The sequence below is a fragment of the Protopterus annectens genome, chromosome 4.part0, assembly GCF_019279795.1.
Source record: "Protopterus annectens isolate FY-2018-M chromosome 4.part0, PAN1.0, whole genome shotgun sequence".
Classification (NCBI taxonomy): Eukaryota; Metazoa; Chordata; order Ceratodontiformes; family Protopteridae; genus Protopterus; species Protopterus annectens.
The window spans coordinates 32,964,447-32,986,745 of NC_056733.1; the positions used below are offsets into that span (position 1 = coordinate 32,964,447).

The 22,299-nt window shown below is 44.6% G+C and overlaps 1 protein-coding gene across 1 annotated transcript in view; it reads left to right on the top strand.

Annotated features, from left to right (window-relative positions):
• CBX2 (chromobox 2) overlaps positions 1–21,988 on the top strand; it is a 65,018-nt gene extending 43,030 nt beyond the window's left edge. Inside the window, exon 5 of the mRNA XM_044068067.1 lies at positions 19,679–21,988. Coding sequence (XP_043924002.1) covers positions 19,679–21,145 — 1,467 coding nt within the window. The 3' untranslated portion in view covers positions 21,146–21,988. The remainder of the gene's footprint in view (positions 1–19,678) is intronic.
• The last annotated feature ends 311 nt before the right edge of the window (positions 21,989–22,299 follow it).

The following is a 22,299-nucleotide window of genomic DNA, read 5'->3' on the forward strand; positions in this document are numbered from 1 at the left end:
ATAAATTCTATGAATTGCTGAGCATAGGAGTTGTAACATTGGTAGTTTGCCCAGTCTGTACCAGGGTAGTTGAAGTCACCCAAGATTATGATGTTTGGTAGGACCTTTATATTTTCCAATGTCTCAGGGAATGCAGAGTGAGCATCTTGGGACATGGTGGGTGATCTATAACTGGCTACGACTTGAAATGTGGTTTTGCCTGCTGATCGTTGCGTATGGATGATCTCTGGGGCATCATGCTGCGCTACTAACCTGGAGATATGGGTATCCTTGATGAATATGGATACACCTCCGCCCTTTGTACTGCAATCCGGTAACTGAGGCCGGAAGGTATGATATGAATTGTAACCTGGCAGTGCTGGGGTGCTCTGTTTCTTGAACCAGGTTTCCGTCACTTTTCTCCATGCTGAGGAGAGCCTCTTGTGTGCATTTTTGAGGTTGAGATTTCTGGCGTTAGTAGCATTACCCTTAGTTTTTGGTTACATGTGCTGATTACGGTGGTTGGTTTGTCCTTTGAGCCTTGCCTAAAAAATGCACTATGGCTACGGCAAGAGCCTTGGCCAGTATTCAAAAATCTAGCGGTGACTGGTGCAACCCATCTCTGGCAAAACAGCGTGACTCGTCTCATGTCATCCCAGGCAGACAGACACTGGATCCCCTTAGAATTACACCAGAAGCTTAGCCCATTGTTGAAATTTATCATTTTGTCTTTGTATTGTGGTATAATTCTAGGTGAAGGTAGTACGCTACTCAAGGTCAGGGTCATACCAGCTTGGGCTACATGATCAGAGAGCTCCTCAATGTCTCTCTTCATGTAGATGTCCTTCATGGATGCATCTGCAGTCATAACAAGTGGGTTGTCCTGTCGTCAGGCAGCCCTGCAGTCGGCCGGATTCCAAAGTCCGGGTCCGGCTTCGGCTGATGTCGCACTCCACCCGACGTCATCTCTGTTGGTCCTCTGGTATAAAAGCATCAGTCGACGCCATTTTCCTCGGTCTTTCTTGCCGCGCGGCGCCCGAAGCAGAAGCTGTTCGCAAGTGCCGGTCGGTCGGATCCAGAGATTACTTCTACCGAATACTACTTCGAAGACTTCTAAAGCTAAGTACCCCGTTGGGGACTCTTTCTTGCCTCAGCCGATGTCAGAAAAAGTTAACAATTGTTTAACCTGTGGGAAACAAATACCTCATAAAGATTTCCACTCTTACTGTCTGCCTTGTTTAGGCCCAGCCCACGACGTAGCAGCCTGTTCGGCCTGTGCCTCTTTCAACCGACGAACGCTTAGGCGTCGGTCGGAGTTTGCAGAACAGTTTTTCGGTACTGATTTTGCGTACATTATGCCGTCGGATCCTCAGACTACCCAATCTACCAAAAACGCAAAGATAAAGACCGACACTCGCGGTCCGCGGTTTCGCCGAAACCACGGTAAAGCATATCATGAGTGTCTCGGTTTCGCCGAAACCGAGAAAACTGATCAAAGTACAGCTGAACCTATTCTTACAACTGAGGCCCCTGCTACAACTCTTGAATCGACCTCAGAAATTGTACCCACTACGGTGGTTGACTTATCAGACACCATCCCCTTGGATGTCTCTTCCCCAGCACGTGGTGCTGCTAGGCCTCCAGCAGCCATGTCCATTAAGGCCTTCGCCAGGGCTAAAGCAGCCAAGACTACTAAATCAGTGCCTGTTAAACCCCCACATCCAGGCCCTCTTCTAGTTCTCAAATGCTTTTGGCAGAAGATTTAATTTCTTTAATTAGAGGATCTCAATCTCACCCAGACAGGGCCTCTCGGCCCCCAGAGAAGAGACCTAGGGCAGAGCCCCCTGAGCCAGTGTCTTCTGATGATTCTGCTGATGAATCAGACATAACTGACCAGCCAGAGGCTCCCTTCTCCAATTTTGAAGATTCTGATGCTGAAGAATCCATTCCAGCTGCTTCCCCACCAGAAGAATTCTCCTTTGGGGAAACCTTGCATGCCATGCGAGAACAGTTCCAATGGCAGCAACAGGATTTTTCAGACTCCAGAAAAGACTTAGGACCTTTCTGCACCTCCCACAGCACAGGCCCTTGGCTATACCTCCTGTTCTCTCTGTGGTGGATGATGCTTTCAATGATGTTTGCTCCGCTCCAGACTCTTTACCCCAGCCCCTGCCAAACCAGACAGATTTTACAGGGTGCCAGATACTCATCACCACCTTTACAAGGCCCCTCTTGCAGACCCAGAAACTATATCCCAGGGTCCCAAGGCAGTAGCGACCACAGCTAAAACCCTATTCCTTCTGAAAGGGAAGCAAGGTCATTAGACAGATGGGGTAAAAGGTCTACACTTCAGCTACTCTCTCAGCTAGAGCTTTAAACTGTCAGTTTCACATGATACAATACCAAGAGTTTATGCTTGATCAGTTAACTAAAAACTAACCACTGATGAATCTCTTGATAAGAAATATGTATTAGAGATGGTAAATAACATACAACAAGTTAGCAACCATTCCTTAAAATGTGGCTATGATGCACTGGAGGCTTCATTTAGATCAGCCATGACAGGCACAGTGATAAGAAGGCATGCATGGCTAAAGGAACAAGCTTTACCGGATCATGTTAAAGCTAAGTTGCTAGATGCTCCTATGGACAAGACAAGTTTGTTTGGTACACCTGCCCAGCAGGTTATGAAGAAAATGGAAGAAAAGGCAAAATCTGTTCAAACTGTCAAAGATTTCTTGCAGGTTCAACCCCAAGGTTTAGCAGGAACTGGCCTGCCAAAAATTGGACCTTTCCTGACACCACAAAATTACAAAGGGGCAGGAATAGACGCACCAGAGGCAGAAACCAATCCAGAGGAGGGGCCTACAGAGGACGACAGTGGCAAGGTAACAACAGAGGCACAGACACAGCCACTGCCACTACATCAGCACAACCACAGTGACTTAATCCTAACTCCGCCTACCAGGGAACAAATAGCAGCTCCTCTAGGCGGAAAGTTAACCTTATTTTCAAAGAACTGGCACTACATAACAAAAGACAAGTGGATTTTACAAACCATAGATCAAGGTTACCGGTTTCACTTCCACACTCTACCAGTCAAAAGAGGAATGCCAAATCTACCTCCAAATCAAAAAACAGAGGCTCTACGCCAGATAATGGAGTTAGCAAACATGAGAGCTGTGGAAAGAGTGCCAACAGCAGAACAAGGAAAGGGTTCTATTCCAGACTATTCCTAGTTCCAAGAAAGGAAAAAGTTGGAGACCAATTCTCGACCTGTCCACCTTAAATACATACATCATTGTCCCAAAATTCAAAATGCTGACCCTACAGCAACTTCTTCCCATGCTGGGCAAGGAGTCTTGGCTGGTAACTCTAGATCTCAAGGAGGCATACCTGCACGTCCCCATTCGACCAATCTGCAGAAGATACCTCAGATTTCTTGCAGGATCAGAGCACTATCAATTCTCAGCATTGCCCTTTGGCTTATCTACTGCCCAGAGTATTCACAAAATGCCTGGCATCAGTAATCGCCCATTGCAGACTACAGGGAATTCAAATTTACCCATACCTGGACGACTGCCTACTACAAGGGGACAACAAAAGCAAGCTGACAACAGATTTACAAAGGGTCATTTACTTGCTACAAGGACTGGGATACACAGTCAATTTACAAAAGTCAAGGCTGATACCATCCCAAACAAGGACATTCTTGGGCGGAATTGGACACAGTACAACAAATGGCATTCCTGACTACAGAAAACAAAAAGAACTTCCTCTTTACTTCTTGGCACTAACAAAACTGAACAAGTTAACAGCAAGAAAAGTTCTGCAGGCCTTGGGCTTCATGGCATCATGCATAATCTTGGTCCCATTTGCCAGACTACATATGAGGAAACTACAGTGGTACCTAAAGAATTTATGGTCCCAACACAGACACAGTCTAGAAACAGAAATCCCACTAATTCCATGCTTAAAACAGGAGTTCCTATGGTGGGCTCAGGCATGCCAGTCAAACCCAGGCCTACCCTTTCGCAGATGTCAACCAAGCCAGACCATCACAACAGACGCTTCAGACCTAGGATCCGGCGCCCACATGCTGGACAAATGCGTGCAAGGATTGTGGACACAGGATCAACTTCACCTACACATCAATCTAAAAGAAATGCTGGCAGTAAAACTGGCAAACCAGAAGTTCAAACCATTCCTCAAAGAGGGCCAGTTGATGATAAGGACAGACAACACCACAGTCATGTGGTACATCAACAAACAGGGAGGCACGCATTCATACCCCCTATGCAGAATGACCTTGGAGCTGTGGACCCTGGCACTCAGCTACAACATTCAGTTACAGGCAATATTTGTACCGGGGAAAGACAATACTCTAGCAGACATATTAAGCAGAACCACTTCGGATGCCCACGAATGGAAGCTGCACCCGGACATCTTCAAGACCATCTCAAAGAAATGGGGAATGCCACAGATAGACCTATTCGCATCACCTCTCAATCACCAGCTCAAAAATTCTGCACAAGGACATTCCACCCACTAGCATGGAAAGTGGACTCACTCTCCTTCAACTGGAAAGGCCTAACAGCATATGCATTCCCACCTCTTCCTTTGATACACAAGGTACTACTAAAAACAAGGAAGAACGTCCAAGGATAATCCTGATAGCTCCAAACTGGCCAAGACAACACTGGTACCCACTACTGAAGAGCATGTCTCGAACAATATGTGGCCAATACCCCTGATGCCTTTGATGTTAACTCAGAACAACTACAGCATCATACATCCAAACCTAAAAACGCTGCAACTGACTGCATGGAACATCACATAGCAGCAGCTAATCCAGAACTTTCCCAAAGAGTTAAAGACATTATTCTTGAAGCACGCAGACCTTCAACAAGAAGGAACTATGCTGGAAAATGGAAAAGGTTTGTCATTTGGAGTACGGAAAGAGGAAAAGATGTGTCAAACATAGATATGCCTAACATTCTGGAGTATCTGGCCGAACTCCTTCATTCAGGCTTGTCCTACTCCTCCATCAAGATACATGCATCAGCTATTTCAGCAGAATACAGCTTTGATCCACCTGTTTTTTCGCACCCTTTGCTCAGGCAGTTCCTCAGAGGAATCAAGAATGTAAAACCTCCAAGGAAACCACCATTACCAGCTTGGGATTTAAACTTTGTGCTAGAAAAGTTGACACTATCACCCTTTGAACCAGCAGCAACAGCAGACCTACAACACCTGTCATGGAAAACTGCTTTCCTACTGGCAATTACTTCAGCAAGGAGGGTTTCAGAACTACAGGCCTTAATGGCAGTGCAACCCTTCCTAATCTTCCACCAAGATAGAGTGTCCATGAGGACTAATCCTACATTTATGCCCAAGGTGATATCCAGAGTATCTTTAAACCAGGCCATCCACCTACCTACCTTCTTTCCCAACCCACAAAACAGAGGGGAAAGAATACTGCATACCTTGGATGTACATAGACAGCTACGCTACTACTTGGACAGAACAAAAAATACCAGAAAGACTGACCAACTTTTTGTAGCCTATGCAACAGGAAGGGAAGGAAAAGCTATTTCCAAACAGACAATCTCCAAATGGATAGGAAATTGCATACGATACTGTTACTCCTTCCATGGAAAACCAATTCCACAGAACATAAGACCTCATTCTACAAGGGCAACAGCCACTACCACAGCCTTCTTACGAGGAGTGGCAACCAAAGACATTATTGAGGCGGCTACTTGGACCTCCGTGCATACATTTGCCAAGCATTATAATTTGCCTCTATATTCCAGATCCCGAGCAGGATTTGCCACTGCTGTACTGCAAGGGATCCTAAACACACCATAATCTACTTTTATCCTCCTCCCCTAGTTGGCTATGGTATTCTACCCACTTGTTATGACTGCAGATGCATCCATGAAGGACATAGTACAGTTTTGTACCTACCATAAATGTAGATGTCCGAACTGGATAGCATCTGCAGTCAGGATTACCCTCCCGCCTTCCCCTCTGTGGGTGTTTACCCTCCGAATAGCTAGCTGTTGGGGGGGAGTCTTTTATGGTGTATTTGTTTGTATATATGTACATATATGCTTATTTTTGTGTTTACCTCTATCTATTTGGAAACATTGGCATCTATCCAAATTTTAGCCTGCAAGAGGGCTACTGGCATCTGGGGCAAGAAACACTGAGGAAAATGGCGTCGGCTGATGCTTTTATACCCGAGGACCAACAGAGATGACGTCGGGTGGAGTGCGACATCAGCCGAAGCCGGACCCGGACTTTGGAATCCGGCCGACTGCAGGGCTGCCTGACGACAGGACAACCCACTTGTTATGACTGCAGATGCTATCCAGTTCGGACATCTACATTTATGGTAGGTACAAAACTGTACTTTCAGGGAGGTACGTCTTGGATCATTCACACCAACATGTACAATGACAGCGTCATACTTGTACTTGTAGTGTCCTAAGTGCCTGTGTTATTTGGTGGATCCGAGCACCCGGCAGGCAGCTGACAGCAACCTTCTCATTGTTTAGCCTGGTGAGTGGAATATCTGTGTGCCTTACTATAGAGTCTCCTATTACTAGCGTGTTAGGTATGGTGTTCTACCTTGAGGGCTGTTGAGGCACACTGCTGAGGTGAATTATGTGTTTACTTGTGTTTGGGGGTGCAGGTTGCTTGCTTGTCTGCTTTGGAGGGCACTGTTCAGATTGGTACCTAGTGCCTCCGAATACGTTTTTGTGTATTACGCATATGTTTTGCAGGTGCTTGTTTTGTAGATTCATGTGTGACAGGTGGTGTGATGCAAGTGTGTCCCTTATCCTCTTGACTGTCTGTTACAGTCATGGGTTGAGAGCGCTTAGCCTCCAGTCTGGCTGTGTATTTGCATCTCTCACAAGTGTTTGTGTCGAGGCAAGAGGAGAGGGTCGTTTGTATATACGAGGCAGTTGTGACATTGCCTCGGATGCCCAATTCCACCTGATGAACTGGAGAGTACACCTGAAGCTGACCTCTGGACATTCTTTGAAGAGTAAAGAGTAAATTGAACGCAAGTCCTGCGGACGATTGAGGGTCTTATGCTATATTATAGTGCTGTATAGGAAATTTGGAGAATAATAGTGCTGTCTAGGAGATTAGAACAAGTGCTGATTTCTGTTTTGCAAGTGCTGCAATAAGAGCAGCTGATTTGAAGCACTTGAGTTGAGGCTTGCCTAGTTCTAAGGGAAAATTTACAGCGCAGACTTTGTGGGGCCGGGAATAGTATACCCCAGCTAACCGGCGCTGCCCGACGCTGCTCTTGTGCGCAAGACCGCGCAAAAAGAGTTGCAGGGTTTTTCCTCTACATAAGTGAGGAAAGTGAGTACAAGAGCTGTTTTTCTCTAAGCAAGTGAGAAAAATTAAGTACAAAAACTGTTTTCCTCTAGGTAATGAGGAAGATAGTGCTATAGTAATTACTAGCTTATTTAGTGCTTACAAGTTCTGAACAAGTGCTGAGCATGAACAAGCAAATTTAAGTGCTTAAACTAAGAATCTGTATCTGCACTAGATGAGTTGCAGGACAGAAACAAGTGCAAATACAGGCTTTCAAATCTGAAAGTTGAGAGAGATGGAAGAGATTGCCCAAACGGCCAATAACTACAAATTCTGGGCCAGAACCACTACGTATGTGGTAGACAGGTTACCTAGTGCTTGCCACTCCTGCTGATAAGCTAGAAGGCTTCCCTCCAACACAGAAAGGCTTGGGGGACTCAGAAGCTTACATACAGTTCTGGATACAGCAAATCTGTATCTGGAACACTAGTTACAGGAAATGTAGGAAACAGGCTTACAGTTTTCTGTAAAAAGTAGCAAAAACAGTAGTAAAAAAAATTCACATGCAGTGCAAGCTAGTGAGTTGAGGTCGCATGTATGATGTATGCTGCTGGGAAGGTTTTGGCTTTGTTACTCCATCCAGACATCGCTGGTGAAACTCCACCTGTTTAGGATACTGCAGCAGACCTCTACTTTATAATTGCCTTTAAAAGAAAGCACAGTTCTGTACAAACTAGGCATTAAAAACAAGTGCTTTCTAATATCTGCGTGTTTGTGAGGCATTTCTGAAGTAGTTCCCTTGTTTACCTTCATTCCTTTTGAGGAATTCCTGGTATTTTTTATTTTGGTTTAATTTCATTTGGAAGTGTAGATTTTTGGTTAGAGGTTTAATGCCCTAGTGAATGTTTGATGATCATGTTTCACTGTTAGTCATCACATTTGGGTTATCTGCCTGCAGGTAGCCCTCAGCCAGCCTGAATACCAGAGTCTTCTGATTTCTGCATCAGATGCTGTCTCTTCTTCCTTGACCTCAGGTCGTCAGGGGTATAAAACATGCAGCTGACGCCATTACATCAGTCTTTCTTGCCGTGCGGTGCCCGAAGCAGAAGCAGTTTGCAAGTGCCGGTCAGCCGACTCCTGAAATTTTCGTCTTCGAGTTTCCGACCCGAACTCTTCAAAAAAGCTAAGTACCCCGTTGGGCATCCTTTTTCTTGCTCTAACCGATGTCAGTAAAAGTTGACTCATCTTACCTGTGGAAAGCAAATACCTCCTAGAGATTTTCATTCTTACTGCATCCCCTGTTTAGGCCCAGACCACGACATCCCTCATTGTCGGTTTTGTGCCTTGTTCAACACCCAAACTATTAATCGTCGGGCTATTTTTGCAGCTAATTACTTTCGTACTTTATGTTCTTCGTGTTTCACTGTTGCAGTCATTACATTTGGGTAATCTGCTGGCAGGTTGCCCTCAGTCTGCCTGAATTCCAAAGTCTTGGGTCCTGCGTCGGTTGCTGTCTCTTCTTCCGTGACGGCAGGTAGTCGGTGGTATAAAACTAGCAGCCAATGCCATTTTCTTTAGTCTTTCTTGCCGTGCGGTGCCTGAAGCAGAAGCATTTCGCAAGTGCCGGTCGGCCGACTCCTGAAATGTTTGAGTTTCAGAACCAAAGTCTTCCCTAAAGCCAAGTACCCCGTTGGGGAAACTTTTTTTTTTTTTTTTTTCTTGCTCCATACTAGTGTCAGAAAAAGTTAATTGTATTACTTGTGGGAAGCAAATACCTCCATAAGGATTTCCATTTATGCTGTATTCCTTGCCTAGGCCCTGATCACAACGTTCCTGGCTGTTGGTTTTGTGCTAGATTTAACCAATGCGCTATTAAGCATCAGTATATTTTTGCCTCAAAGTATTTTGGAAACGGATTAAACTACCCAGAAATGTCGGATAGCAATCAGACTACCGGAGTACATAAAGGCAAAGAAAAGGACAGACACAGATGGTCCAGGTCCAAAACAGACGACTAGGCTTCTCCTAAGTCAGTCGCCGGTACTCATTGAGGCGCTTTTCGCAGCCCCTGATACCCGCTACTTTCGATTGGCAGGCCCCTACCGAGACCCATGTGGAGTCCGGCATGCCGCGAGAACTCATAGTATTGGACCCACAGATGCATCTCCCTCTGATGGGTCCGGAGCCGCTGAGCAGGCACCGGCTTCTGAGTGTGTATTCAGGCCTCAACATTTTTATATCAAACCGACAGCTGCAAAACCAAAGACAAAAGCAACTTGTAAAACTAAAAAACTGATGCATGAACCACGTGCACAGGCCGCTATGCCTAAAAAACAGATTATTACCTTGATCAGGGGTTCCCATTCCCCTCCTGATAAGAGGCTAGGCAAGACATTGATTATGAATCTTCAGATCAGGTTTCTATTTCTTCTGATTCCTCTCTTGGATTTCTCTATACCTCCCTATGAGGATTCTGATGCAGAGCAGTCTAACCATCTGCATCACCTCCTGAGGATTATTCATTTGGAGAAACCTTGCATTGAGGGAGCATTTTCACTGGGAGAGTCAAGATTTCTCAGAATCAAGAAAGAGGCTCAGGGATTTCCTTCTCCCTCAGCACAGGCCTTTAGCAATACCCCCTGTTTTTAGTCATTGTGGATGATGTGTTTTCGGAGTCAAGCTTGACCCCTGACTCCTTATCTCCGGCTCCCAGCAAGCTTGACAGATAGATATTACAGGGTCCCTGACTCGCACAAATTTTTATTTAGAAACCCTGCTGCTGATCCTGGAACTATTTTACAGGGTCCAAAGGGAGTTAAGGCCTCAACAGCAAAAAATCCTACCCCCTCTGACAGAGATTCAAGGGCACTGGATAGATGGGAAAAAAAGGTTTATACATCTACAACCTTGGCAGTTAGGGCCTTAAACTGCCAGTTTCATATGCTCAAGTATCAACAAAATGTTATGGGATTGCTGAAACAGAAAATGATTTCTGAATGTGCAGAAAATAAAAGAATTGTAGGAATTATTGCATGCACCTGAACAGGTTGGAAAACATACTTTGCAATGTGGTTTTGATTCCTTAGAGGCATCCTGCAGGGCTGCAGTTACTGCATCTGTGATTAGGTGGCATGCCTGGCCAAAAGAGCAAAGTTTGCCTGATCATGTTAAAGCTAAATTACTGGCTGTACCTTTACAGCAAGATACTCTGTTTGGTATTAACGCAGAATAGATTTGAAAGAAAATGGAAGACAAAGATAAGTCTGTGCAAACTGTAAAAGACTTCTTACAAGTGCAGTCACCAAGATTCAGTAGACACTGGCGTGCAAAAAATTGGCCTTTTCCTAAGTCCGACAGAGCTCAAAGGGGCAAATCCAGACTCCCTAAGGGTTCCAGATACCAGGCACAAGATTTATACAGGTCAAACCAATGGGGCGCTTCTACCTCCAAATCTGGAGGAGATGAAGCGCAAACCTACAGAAAAAAGTCCAATGACTTCCCTTGCCTTCATCAAGCACTTACCTTTTGGCAGCACCCTTGGGGGGAAAATTACCACTTTTTGCTCAAAATTGGCAGTTAATAACCCAGGACAAGTGGGTGCGACAAGTGGGTGTTAAACATAGTATCACAGGGGATACAGATTCCATTTCCATACTCTAGCAATGGCAAACAGTTGGCCAGATCTGCCAAAACATCAATGGGCAGAGGTACAGAAACAGGTTACGTCCCTCATGGATATGGGGGCCATTCAGCCAGTACCAGAACAGGAGAAAAGGACAAGGTTTTTACTCTTGACTGTTCTTGGTACCCAGTAAGGACAAGGCCTGGCGGCCAATACTGGATTTATCGATTTTTTTGAACACCTACCTGGACATTTCAAAATTCAAAAGCTGACTTTGTAGCAGCTTCTGCCCATGCTGGGCAAGAATGCTTGGCTGGTGACATTGGACCTAAAAGAGGCATACCTGCATGTCCCAGTAAGGCAATCGTGCAGAAGATACCTCAGATTCAAGGCTGGCTTAATGCATTATCAATTCTCTGCACTGCCCTTTGGCTTATCTACTGCTCCCAGGGTCTTTACAAAGTGCCTGGCACCAGTAATTGCTTTTTGCAGACAAAGAATTATACAAATATATCCTTACTTGGATGACCATCTCATTCAAGGAGAGAACAAGGTCATTCTTCAACACCTGGCGTTTGTGAAAAGGCTTCTAACATGCCCTAGGGTACACAATAAATGAAAAAAAAATCACAATTGTTACCCTCTCAAAAGATAACATTCCTGGGTGCAAGCTTGAATACAGTACAACTGCCCAGATGGCATACCTCACGCCAGACAAACTAAGGCAAATGACAACTTACTTCAAACTGATGGCAACAAAAACCCAGTTATCTGCAAGACCAACTCTGCAGGCTTTGGGCTTCATGGCATCCTGCATCCTACTGATTCCGTATGCAGGACTGCATATGAGGAAACTTCAGTGGTACCTAAAACGTTTATGGAGTCAGCATTGTCACAGTCTGGAAACAATAATTCCTCTCATTCCCAGCCTACAACAGGAGTTTCTATGGTGGGCAAAGGCATGTCACCAAAACATGGGACGGGCCTTCACTCAACCCCCTGCCAGCCAAACCTTAACAGACGCATCAGATTATGCCTGGGGGGCCCACATGGCGGGAAGATGCATTCAGGGCATATGGACCCCAAAACAAATGCATCTACTTACCAAAGAGAGATGCTAGCTGTTCAAAATGCCCTGACAGCCTTCAAGGACTTAATTCATCCAGGACAACTACTGAAAAAAACGGACAACACCACGGTTATGTGGTATATAAACAAGCAGGGGGGCATGCACTCATACCCCCTTTGCAGATTAGCCATTTCACTGTGGGGGACAGCTTTGACTTGCCAAATACATCTTCAAGCTCGATTCCTGCCAGGAAAACAAAATACTCTGGCAGACGATTTAAGTAGAAACCTTATGGACCCTCACGAGTGGAAACAAGATCCACAAGTCTTCAGCATAACAAAGGAATGGGGGGGAGCCCAGACATAGATCTATTTGCCTCTCCTCAAAATTATCAATTGAAAAGATTCTGCACAAGGACTTATCACAGACAAGCATGGAAAGTGGACACCCTCTTTCAGTTGGAAAAACCTATCCGTTTACACCTTTCCTCCTCTGCCTCTTCTTCCCAAGGTCCTACTAAAAGTCAGACGAGAAACCAAAGATGATACTAATTGCCCTGGACTGCCCCCGCCAATACTGGTACCCAGTCCTAAGGAACCTGTCTCAATACCCAGCTTGGACCTTACCTCAGAGACCTCGACTACTGTCCCAGCAAAGCAATCGGATCCTGCGTAATCGACTCCAGACACTGAACCTGGCAGCATGGCTAATCATGTAGTTATGCAAACAACACCTCTCAGTAAAGCTGTGATGGATGTCATTTTGGAAGCCAGAAGGCCTAGTACTAAAAAATCTTATGCTGATAAATGGAAGAGATTCTGTGCTTGGAATCTAGCACAAGGAACTGGTACAGCAGAACCAAATATTCCTCGGATATTACAATACTCGACAGAGATGCTTGACAAAGGCCCATCTTTCTCATCAATTAAAATCCATGCATCTGCCATTTCGGCTCATTACAATACAGCGCCACCAATCTTTTCTCATCCTTTATTAAAGCAGCAAGTTAGAGGAGCCAAAAATTTAAGGCCTCCTAGAAGATCACCAATGCCTGTATGGGACCTCCAATTATGTGTTAGAAAAGCTCACCCTGCCTCCATTTGAGCCAGCAGGTACTGCTGATATAAAGTTCTTATGGAAAACAGCTCTGCTACTAGCTATTACTTCAGCAAGAAGAGTCTGAGCTACAGGTCCTCATGGCTGTGGAGCCTTTTTATCATATTTTACCGAGACAGGGTGTCTGAGGACAAATCCAACATTTATGCTTAAGGTGGTTTCCAGTGTGGCTCTTAACCAAACTATTCATCTGCCAACCTTTTATCCAAATCCACAGAACAAGGGGGAATTCTGCATTCCCTGGACGTACACAGACAGCTAAGATTCTACTTGAGCTGGACTAAAGCTCTAAGAAAAAGTGAGCAATTACTAGTGACATATGCTGCAAGATCAGAAGGAAAGGCTATTTCAAAGCAAACTATTTCAAAGTGGATAAGCCACTGCATTCGTTTGTGCTACTTACACCATGGCAAACCTGTGCCCAAGGGCATTAGCATTCTACCAGAGCTGCAGCTACTTCAGCAGCCTTTCTCAGAGGAGTATCAACCAAAGACATTCTAGAGGCTGCTACTTGGAGTTTAACACCTTTACAAAGCGTTATCAATTTCCTCTCTACTCTAAGTCCAGGGCAGGCTTTGCCACTGCAGTTCTGCAGGGCCTTATAGCCGCACCTAATGCTGTTTAGCTCCAGCCTCCCAACCATAGCTTTGGGATTCTACCCAAATGTAATGTCTGCAACAGTGAAACACGAAGAACATAGTACAGTTGTGTACACTTACCATAAATGTAGATGTTAGTGTATTCACTGTTGCTGTCCAGAATGAAAGGGGGATGGCAGGTGGGTAACCTGGAGTTTTTCCTTCTCTATCTTCTACAACCTATGTGGTGTATTTGCTTGTAGATGAAGGTAAAGTTTATATTGATGCGCATCGGCTGCTTGTGATGACCGGACGTCATGGAAGAAGAGACCGCAACCGACGCAGGACCCAAGACTTTGTAATTCAGGCCGACTGAGGGCAACCTGCCAGCAGATTATCCAAATGTAATGACTGCAACAGTGAATACACTCGGAACATCTACATTTATGGTAAGTGTACACAACTGTACTGTGTACTCCGAAATGCTTTCGACTACCGATTTTTCCTGAAAAAACATAAGGATAAAAACAGAGAGAGACTGCATAGGTCCAAAACTGTCGACAACACTTCTGTTAAGGTAGTCGCCAGTCCGCTGGTACTCTGCGCTTTCACAGGCCCTGATACCCGCTACTTCTGATTCGCAGGCCTCTACTGAGACCCATTTGGAGTCCAGAATGCTGCGAGGTACTTCGACTATGGAACCTGCGGATGTCTCTACCTTGGATGGGTCCGGAGCCGCTGTGCAGGCACCGGTTTCTGAGGGTGTATTCAGGCCTACAGACATTCCTATTAAACAGACGCCATCATTTTCATCCAGACCAAAAACACGCACCACGCTTAGAAAACTGACTACCAAACTGCAGGCTCAGGCCCATATGCCTAAAAAACAAATGCTTAGTGTGGCTGAAAACAATACCTTTTAATTAGGAGAAGCCAGCCTTCCCCCTCTAAGAGACCTCGAACTGATTTTCTTTCTGATTCTTCAGATCAGGAATCTGATGTTTCTGTGCCTTCTGATTACCAGGATTTGCCCTTGTCTACTTATGAGGATTCTGATGCAGAGGATTCCATTCCCTCTGCTTCCCCTCCAGAGGATTTTTCTTTTGGTGAAACCTTGCATACTCTTGGAGCATTTCCACTGGGAAAGCCAGGATTACTCTGAGTCCAAAAAGAGACTTGGGGAATTCTTACTACTACATCAACACAGGCCTTTAGCTATCCCTCCTGTTCTGGACATTGTAGATGATGCTTTTTTGGAATCTAGTCTTACCCCAGACATTTTACCTCCAGCTCCCAGAAAACCTGACCGGTACTACAGAATACCTGACTCTCACAACTTCCTCTTCAAGAATCCTTCTACGGGTCCACAGACCATTTCCCAAGGACCAAAAGTCATTAAGGCTACTGCTGCCAAAAATCCTACCCCTTCTGATTAGAGATTCTAGAGCCTTAGACAGATGGGTGAGAAGATATACACTTCTGCTACTTTGACCATTAGGGCTTTAAATTGCCAGTTTTATATGTTAAAGTATCAAAGGCATGTTATGGGGCTACTTAAACAGAAAATTATGTTGATTTCTGACTGTACTGAACACAGAATTGCAGGATGTAATGCATTTTGCAGAACAAGTTGGTAAACATACTTTGCGGTGTGGTTTTGATGCTTTAGAAGCATCTGGCAGGGCTGCTGTCACTGGGTCTGTACTTAGAAGGCATGCTTGGCTTAAGGAACAAAACTTGCTAGATCATGTAAAAGCTAAATTACTGGATGCTCCCTTTAAACCAAGACCGCCTTTCTGACAAAGCAGAAGTCGTCCTCAAAAGGATGGAGGAAAATGCTAAATATATGCAAACTGTTAAAGATTTCCTACAAGTGCAGCTTCCCAGATTCAGTAGGCAATGGCCTTCAAAGAGCTGGTCCTTTCCAGTCCTTTCTAGGCTTTCTCGGTCGAAACCCAGGAACAGCAGACCACCTAGGCTACAGTCTCAAGCTGCACACAGACCTAAGCAGTGGGGGGGTTCCCACTTCCAAAGCAGGGAGTAATAGGCCACCCCCCCCCCACGGAAAAGGCACAATGACTTAACCTTAACCCTTCCAAGCACTTCTCAACTACCTGCTCCCTTAGGAGGAAAGCACGCCCTACATGCAAAAAAACTGGGAACTCATTACCCAGGACAAATGGGTTTTGAACATAGTTTCCCCAAGGATACAGACTACGAACCCCAAATGGTTGGCCAGACCTACCCCCAAATCAATGGGCGGAGGCCCAACAGTGGGTTCTCTCTCTTCTCAATATCATGGCTATTCAACCTGTCCCAGCAGAACAAAGGGAACAAGGTTTTTATTCAAGACTTTTTCTGGTGCCCAGAAAAACCAACTCCTGGCATCCTATCCTGGACCTCTCTCTTCTCAACACCTTTCTGGTAGTTCCAAAATTCAAAATGCTAACTTTGCAACAGCTTCTTCCTATGCTAGCCAAGGATGCCTGGCTGGCAACCCTAGACTTAAAGGAAGCTTACCTGCACGTCCCAGTAAGGGAATCTTGCAGGAAATACCTATGCTTCAGGGCAGGCTCCATGCATATCAGTTCACTGCACTTTTCCTTTGGCTTATCTACTGCGCCCAGGGTATTCACAAAGTGTCTAGCTCCAGCCATTGCATTTTGCAAGCAGAGAAATATTCAAATTTACCCTTACTTGGATGATTGTCTTATTCAGGCGCAAAGTCAGGACTTGCTATTACAAAACCTGGCATTTGTAAAGAAACTTCTAACCTCACTGGGGTACACCATCAACGAAAAGAAATCTCACGTAGTACCCTGCCAACAGATTGTATTCCTGGGAGCAAGCTTGAACACAACTTTCCAGATGGCATTCCTCACTCCAGAGAAACAAGTTCATTTGACAACCTACTTCAAACTATTGGCCACAAAACCCCAGCTATCTGCAAGGAAAATACTGCAAGCCGTGGGGTTCATGGCCTCTTGCATTTTACTAATTCCATATGCAAGACTGCATATGAAGAAACTCCAGTGGTATCTATACAAGGAATGATGGAAATCATTGTTTCCAGGTCCTGAGAATGTTGACACCATAGGTTTTTTAAAGACAAAGTTCCTTTGGTGGGCAGAGGCCTGCTACAACAAGGGACTCCCTTTCACTCTACCCCCTGCCGCTCAAACCCTGACAACAGACTCGTCAGACTATGCATGGGGGGGCACACACATGGCAGAGCAGTGCATTCAGGGCAAATGGAACCTGAGACAAATGCACCTGTATATCAATCAGAAATGTTAGCTGTACAGAAGAATCTGACAGCCTTCAAAGATCGTATTCTTCCAGGAAAGCTATTGGTAAAGACAGACAACACCACAGTTATATGTGGTACATAAGCAGGGGGGAACACACTCGTACCCTCTCTGCAGACTAGCCATGGCTGTGTGGAACACAGTCTTGAGCTACCAAGTACACCTGCAAGCTCAATTCCTGCCAGGCAAACTAAATTCACTGGCAGATGACCTAAGCAGAAATCTCATGGACCCACACGAATGGAAACTAGAACCCAAAAATATTCAACCTCTTGAGGAACAAATGGGGGACTCCAGAGGTAGACCGGTTTGCCTTCCCTCAAAACTACTAATTTCACAAATTCTGCACAAGAACTCCCCACAGCCAAACTTGGAAAGGGGGTGCCCTGTCCTTCACCTGGGAAGGCCTCTCAGTTTATGCCTTTCCCCTTCTGCCTCTCCTTTCGAAGGTTCTACTAAAGATCAAACAGGACAAGCCAAGGACAATACTGATTGCACCAGACTGGCCATGCCAGCACTGGTACCCCCTCTTGTGCAGTATGACACTGCTACAACCATGGCACCTGCTTCAGACCTCTTCTGTGCTGTTGCAGCAGGTGGGCCACATTCTTCACCCTCGGCTTCCAACCCTGGATGTCATTCTGGAGGCAAGGAGGCCTAGCACTAGAAAATCCTTGCTGAAAAGTGGAAAAGATACTGTTCCTGGAACCTAGCTCAGGGGATGGATACAGCGGTGCCCAGCTTTCCTCATATTCTACAGCATTTAACAGAAATGCTCCACAAGGGCCTATCCTTCTCGTCAGTTAAAATTCATGCCTCTGCCATTTCAGCACATTATAATACTGAGCCACCCCTCTTCTCTCACCCCTTGCTAAAGCAATTCCTTAGAGGGTGCCAACAATTTAAGACCCCCCCCCCCCCCAGGAGAGCTCCCACTCCAGCCTGGGACCTTAACTTTGTATTGGAAAAGCTCACCCCCCCCCCCTTTTGAAACCAGCTGCTACAGAGCAGAGTTGAAATTCCTTTCTTGGAAAACAGCCTTCCTTCTAGCCATTGCTTCAGCAAGAAGAGTGTCTAAATTACAGGCCCTCATGGCAGTGGAACACTTCATTATCTTCCATGCAGACAGGGTTTCCCTCAGGACTAATCCTTCCTTTATGCCCAAGGTGGTGTCTTCTGTGGCCCTAAATCGGTCCATTTGCCTACTTTTTCCCTAATCCACAAAACAAAGGGGAACGAATACTGTACTCTCTGGACGTGCACAGACTACTTAGGCTTGGTCTGTCCAAATAGAATCTTTCAGAAAATCTGAACAGCTGCTAGTTAGCTTTGCTGCAGGGGCAGAGGGGAAGGCTATTTCCTAGCGAACCATTTCCAAATGGACAGCCCATTGCATTCATTTCTGCTACAAGCACCATGGAAAACCTACCCCACAGGGGGTAAGATCACATTCCACCAGGGCTGCATCTACCTCTGCGGCATTTCTGAGAGGTTCCTATCAGGGACGTCATAAAAGCTGCTGCCCGGAGTCTTTTACATACCTTCACCAAGCATTACCACTTTCCTATCTTTTCTAAATCCAGTGTTGGATTTGTCATTGCAGTATTGCAGGGATTAATAGCTGGCCCTAATGCTCTTTTAACTTCCTCCTCTCTTCCTTAGCTTTGGGAATCAACCCAAATGTGATGACCAACAGTGAAACACAAAGAACATAGTACAGTTGTGTACACTTGCCATAAATGTAGATGTTCGAGTGTATTCACTGTTGCAGTCCTGGTTACCCTCCCTCCAGCCTCCTGACTTCTCTTGGCTCTACCTTTCTTGTTTGGCATTTATTATATCATGTGTATTTGCTTTTTGCTGGGGGTGTACCATACCATGTAATTGCTTCCTATTGTGGGGGGCATCTGACATCTGGGGCAAGAAAAACTGATGTAATGGCGTCAGCTGCATGTTTTATACCCCTGACAACCTGACGTCAAGGAAGAAGTGACAGCATCCGATGCAGAAATCCCAAGACTCTGGTATTCAGACCGGCTGAGGGCTACATGCAGGCAGAGAACCCAAATGTGATGACTGCAACAGTGAATACACCAACATCTACATTTATGGTAAGTGTACACAACTGTACTGTTTTCTTATAATTTTAATAGACAGCAGTCTCTCCTTATTCCTGTCTGGAACTGTAGTACTCCGTTCATGCTTGCATCTCGAATGGAGAGGTAAACGCATAAGCTTTAGCAGTGTAGCTAAAATAAATGCAGTTGCTGACATTTTAGACTGCATGCTGTTGGGTATTGTAATGCTAATGGGTGGTCACACTTCAGATGTCTACCTTCAAAGTTACAGATATGGTGGTTGTACTTTAAGCAGGTTTTTAACTAAAATGCCATTTTATTTATCTGTGTATCTAATTACAAGTTTATTCCCTTGCAAATTTATCAATGAAATTTTATTCACATAGATGCCTGGAGTAAGTTTAAATATGAGCAGGCAAGTTCAATCTGCAGACTCTGCAACATGCATTAAAAGAAGTCCGTGTTGATTACTGATCCTTGTTTATTCTTTAACACACTGAGTGCCAAGAAATTATAAGCAGAAGTGGGGATTTGTGTATTAGTTGTTGCAGTTTTGCCCAGAGGTTCTGAATCATTGTTTTATTTTTCAGGTTCCTGAAGTACCACAGAAACGACAGTCAAGCAGCTCCTCCTCCTCTTCATCTTCTTCCTCCTCATCCTCTTCTGATGAAGATGATAGTGACCTGGATGCCAAGAGGGGTCCACGTAATAGAGACACTCATCCAGTTCCCCAGAAAAAGGCTCAGATTTTAATGGCCAAACCTGAACCTAAAGACACGGTTAAAAAAAAGAGAGGTAGAAAGCCAATTCCTCCTGAACTTCGGGCAGATAGACGGAATAGATCGCCCTCAAAAATATTAAAATCTGCAGGGAAGGAAATGGACCCCAAACTACATGATAAGACACAGAATCAAAAAGGCATGACAGTCCCAGGTGTTACAGGACTGAAGAATATGAAGGAATCTCCAAGTATAAGTAACAGTCTGCTTGGTGTTAGGAGTTCTCTGATGCAGCATTCCTCTGGTATAGCAAAGTGTGCACCAGCACTGTCCCCAGCAAATGCAGGGTGGAACCTTGGCCTGAACTGGCACAACAGTATTCATGGTTTGAACAGACTTGCGCAGAACAAAAGTATTTCAGATGCAGCATCTGTAAACAAAGTTGCTGCAGCACCACAGCTTACAAGCAAAGCTCACATGGGTCTGGATTTGAAAAATGTAAGCACCAATAAAGTATTAGCAGATATAGGCCTCAGCTCTTCTGGTTCCAAGGGGATGAACAGCACGACATCAGCAAAATCGGCCACTTTCAGTACTTCAAATGAGAAGAAGGCTGAACCGTCTGGAAGTACAGCACTTCAGAATGGCACTGAGGTGCCGTCACGTGCTCCTGATTCAGATATGCAAGTACTGAGTCTACAGGCGCTGAATCTGCAGAGTGTAAATAAAGTCAGTAACAATTCCTGTCTGTTGAGCAGTTCATCAAGTGTCTCCTCAGTCTCCAAAGCTGCCAGTAGCCTCTCTCCAAACATGGCCAAAACATACAACCAAAAAAGTAGTAGTACAGGACCAAATTCAGCTAGTTCAGAATCTCCTAAATCTGCACCAGCCACGACAGCCAGCCAAGGTACTGGTACTCAAATTAGCACAGGTAAAACTACTCAAGATGGGATAGACAGTGAAAAGCAGAAAAAAATACTTCATCTTGAGAAGGACAAAGTAAGTATGGGTAGTATTCAGGGATCTGAAAGCCAACCATTGGAGCGTAACCAGAAACAAGCTAGCTCTTCAGTAGGAAACACTAAGACTGCTACAAAAACCTTCCCTGAAATGAGCACTGGGGAAGAGGAAGAGACAAGTTCAGACTCTGATCAGGATTCCGCCTTCTCAGGTCAAGGGCAGAACATGTCCATCTCTATCCAGACTAACCGGGACTGGAAGCCAACACGTAGTTTGCTGGAGCATGTATTTGTTACAGATGTAACTGCTAACTTGGTTACAGTGACTGTAAAGGAATCTCCAACTAGTGTTGGATTTTTCAGCCTTCGTCATTACTGATAACCAGGCAGTGTTTCTGCCAAAAGGTCACATTTTGCTGTTTTAGATTCCAAACATTTCCTGTATTTGAAAATAGGGTTGTAGTGGAGAGTGTGAATCGATGGATGACCTGGCTGGTGCATACATATTGCCAGATTGTTCAATAGCTGAACAGAAGGTACTGTTGGATTTAGTTACTTTAATTGGTCCTAACATATTATAGGAGAGAGGTGTCAAGATTTGTTTTTCTCCTTATGGCTGCTTGAAGTGTTAACTGTTTTAGCCCCCAGCAGATTCAGGAGGCTTATAGATCATGGAAACTTGTACTGTTCATCGCCTTATAGTTGATTTTCACAGAAGTTCTTTATTGAAGAACATTTCAGAGAAATGCTGTTGGAGTACTCTGTCGCAGAGTAATCGTATTTAGTGAGAGTGATTAATTAGGTTTTTAATTTATACCAGTAGTTCAATCTCTCTGTTGTGCGTTTCTGAGAAGTGGGCATAATTTTATTTTTGTTACAAAAATGGGGGTGACTGGTTATTCAGACTAGTGTTTTTTTGTAATTTCTGCTTATGTTTGATTTGTTAGTAGTAAAATCAGAGGGTTCACAGCTAAATAGACAATTTTCAGTGCAGTCAACTAACTTTTTTTTCCCTGTCCATTTAGTGCTGTGAAAAATGCCCTTTACTCTTTGCTGTCATATTCAAGCCACGTTGGCTAAACTGTCTTCAGTTTGTTGGTGCTGTTACCTTTAAAATGTCTTAAAATGCAATCAGTCATTGCCTTGTTTTAAAACAGTTATATTCTTTGTTGCTGAAGTTGTAGATTTAAAAAAATATATATATTAAGAAGTGAACTTTAAATTGTTTAAGGTGTTTTTTTTTTTTTTCCCTTTTCCAGGTATAGATAACAGATTCCCCCACCCAGTTATTGTTATAACGTTTCCAGATGTAAAAATCTGTAGCCAGAGTTTGCAAAGTGAATTTACAGGAAGAGACTGAGAAGTTTAGTCTGTGAGGATGACTTTAGTTTCAGCAACTGGCAGACTGGGGGGTTAATATTTCCTCCCATAACTCCCAAATGGTGGCTTATTCCTACTAATGAATTGTGTTGCACATATTGTGGAATGATGCAAAGTTTTTGCAGGTAAAAGGAAACCCAGAGCTCTGTGATA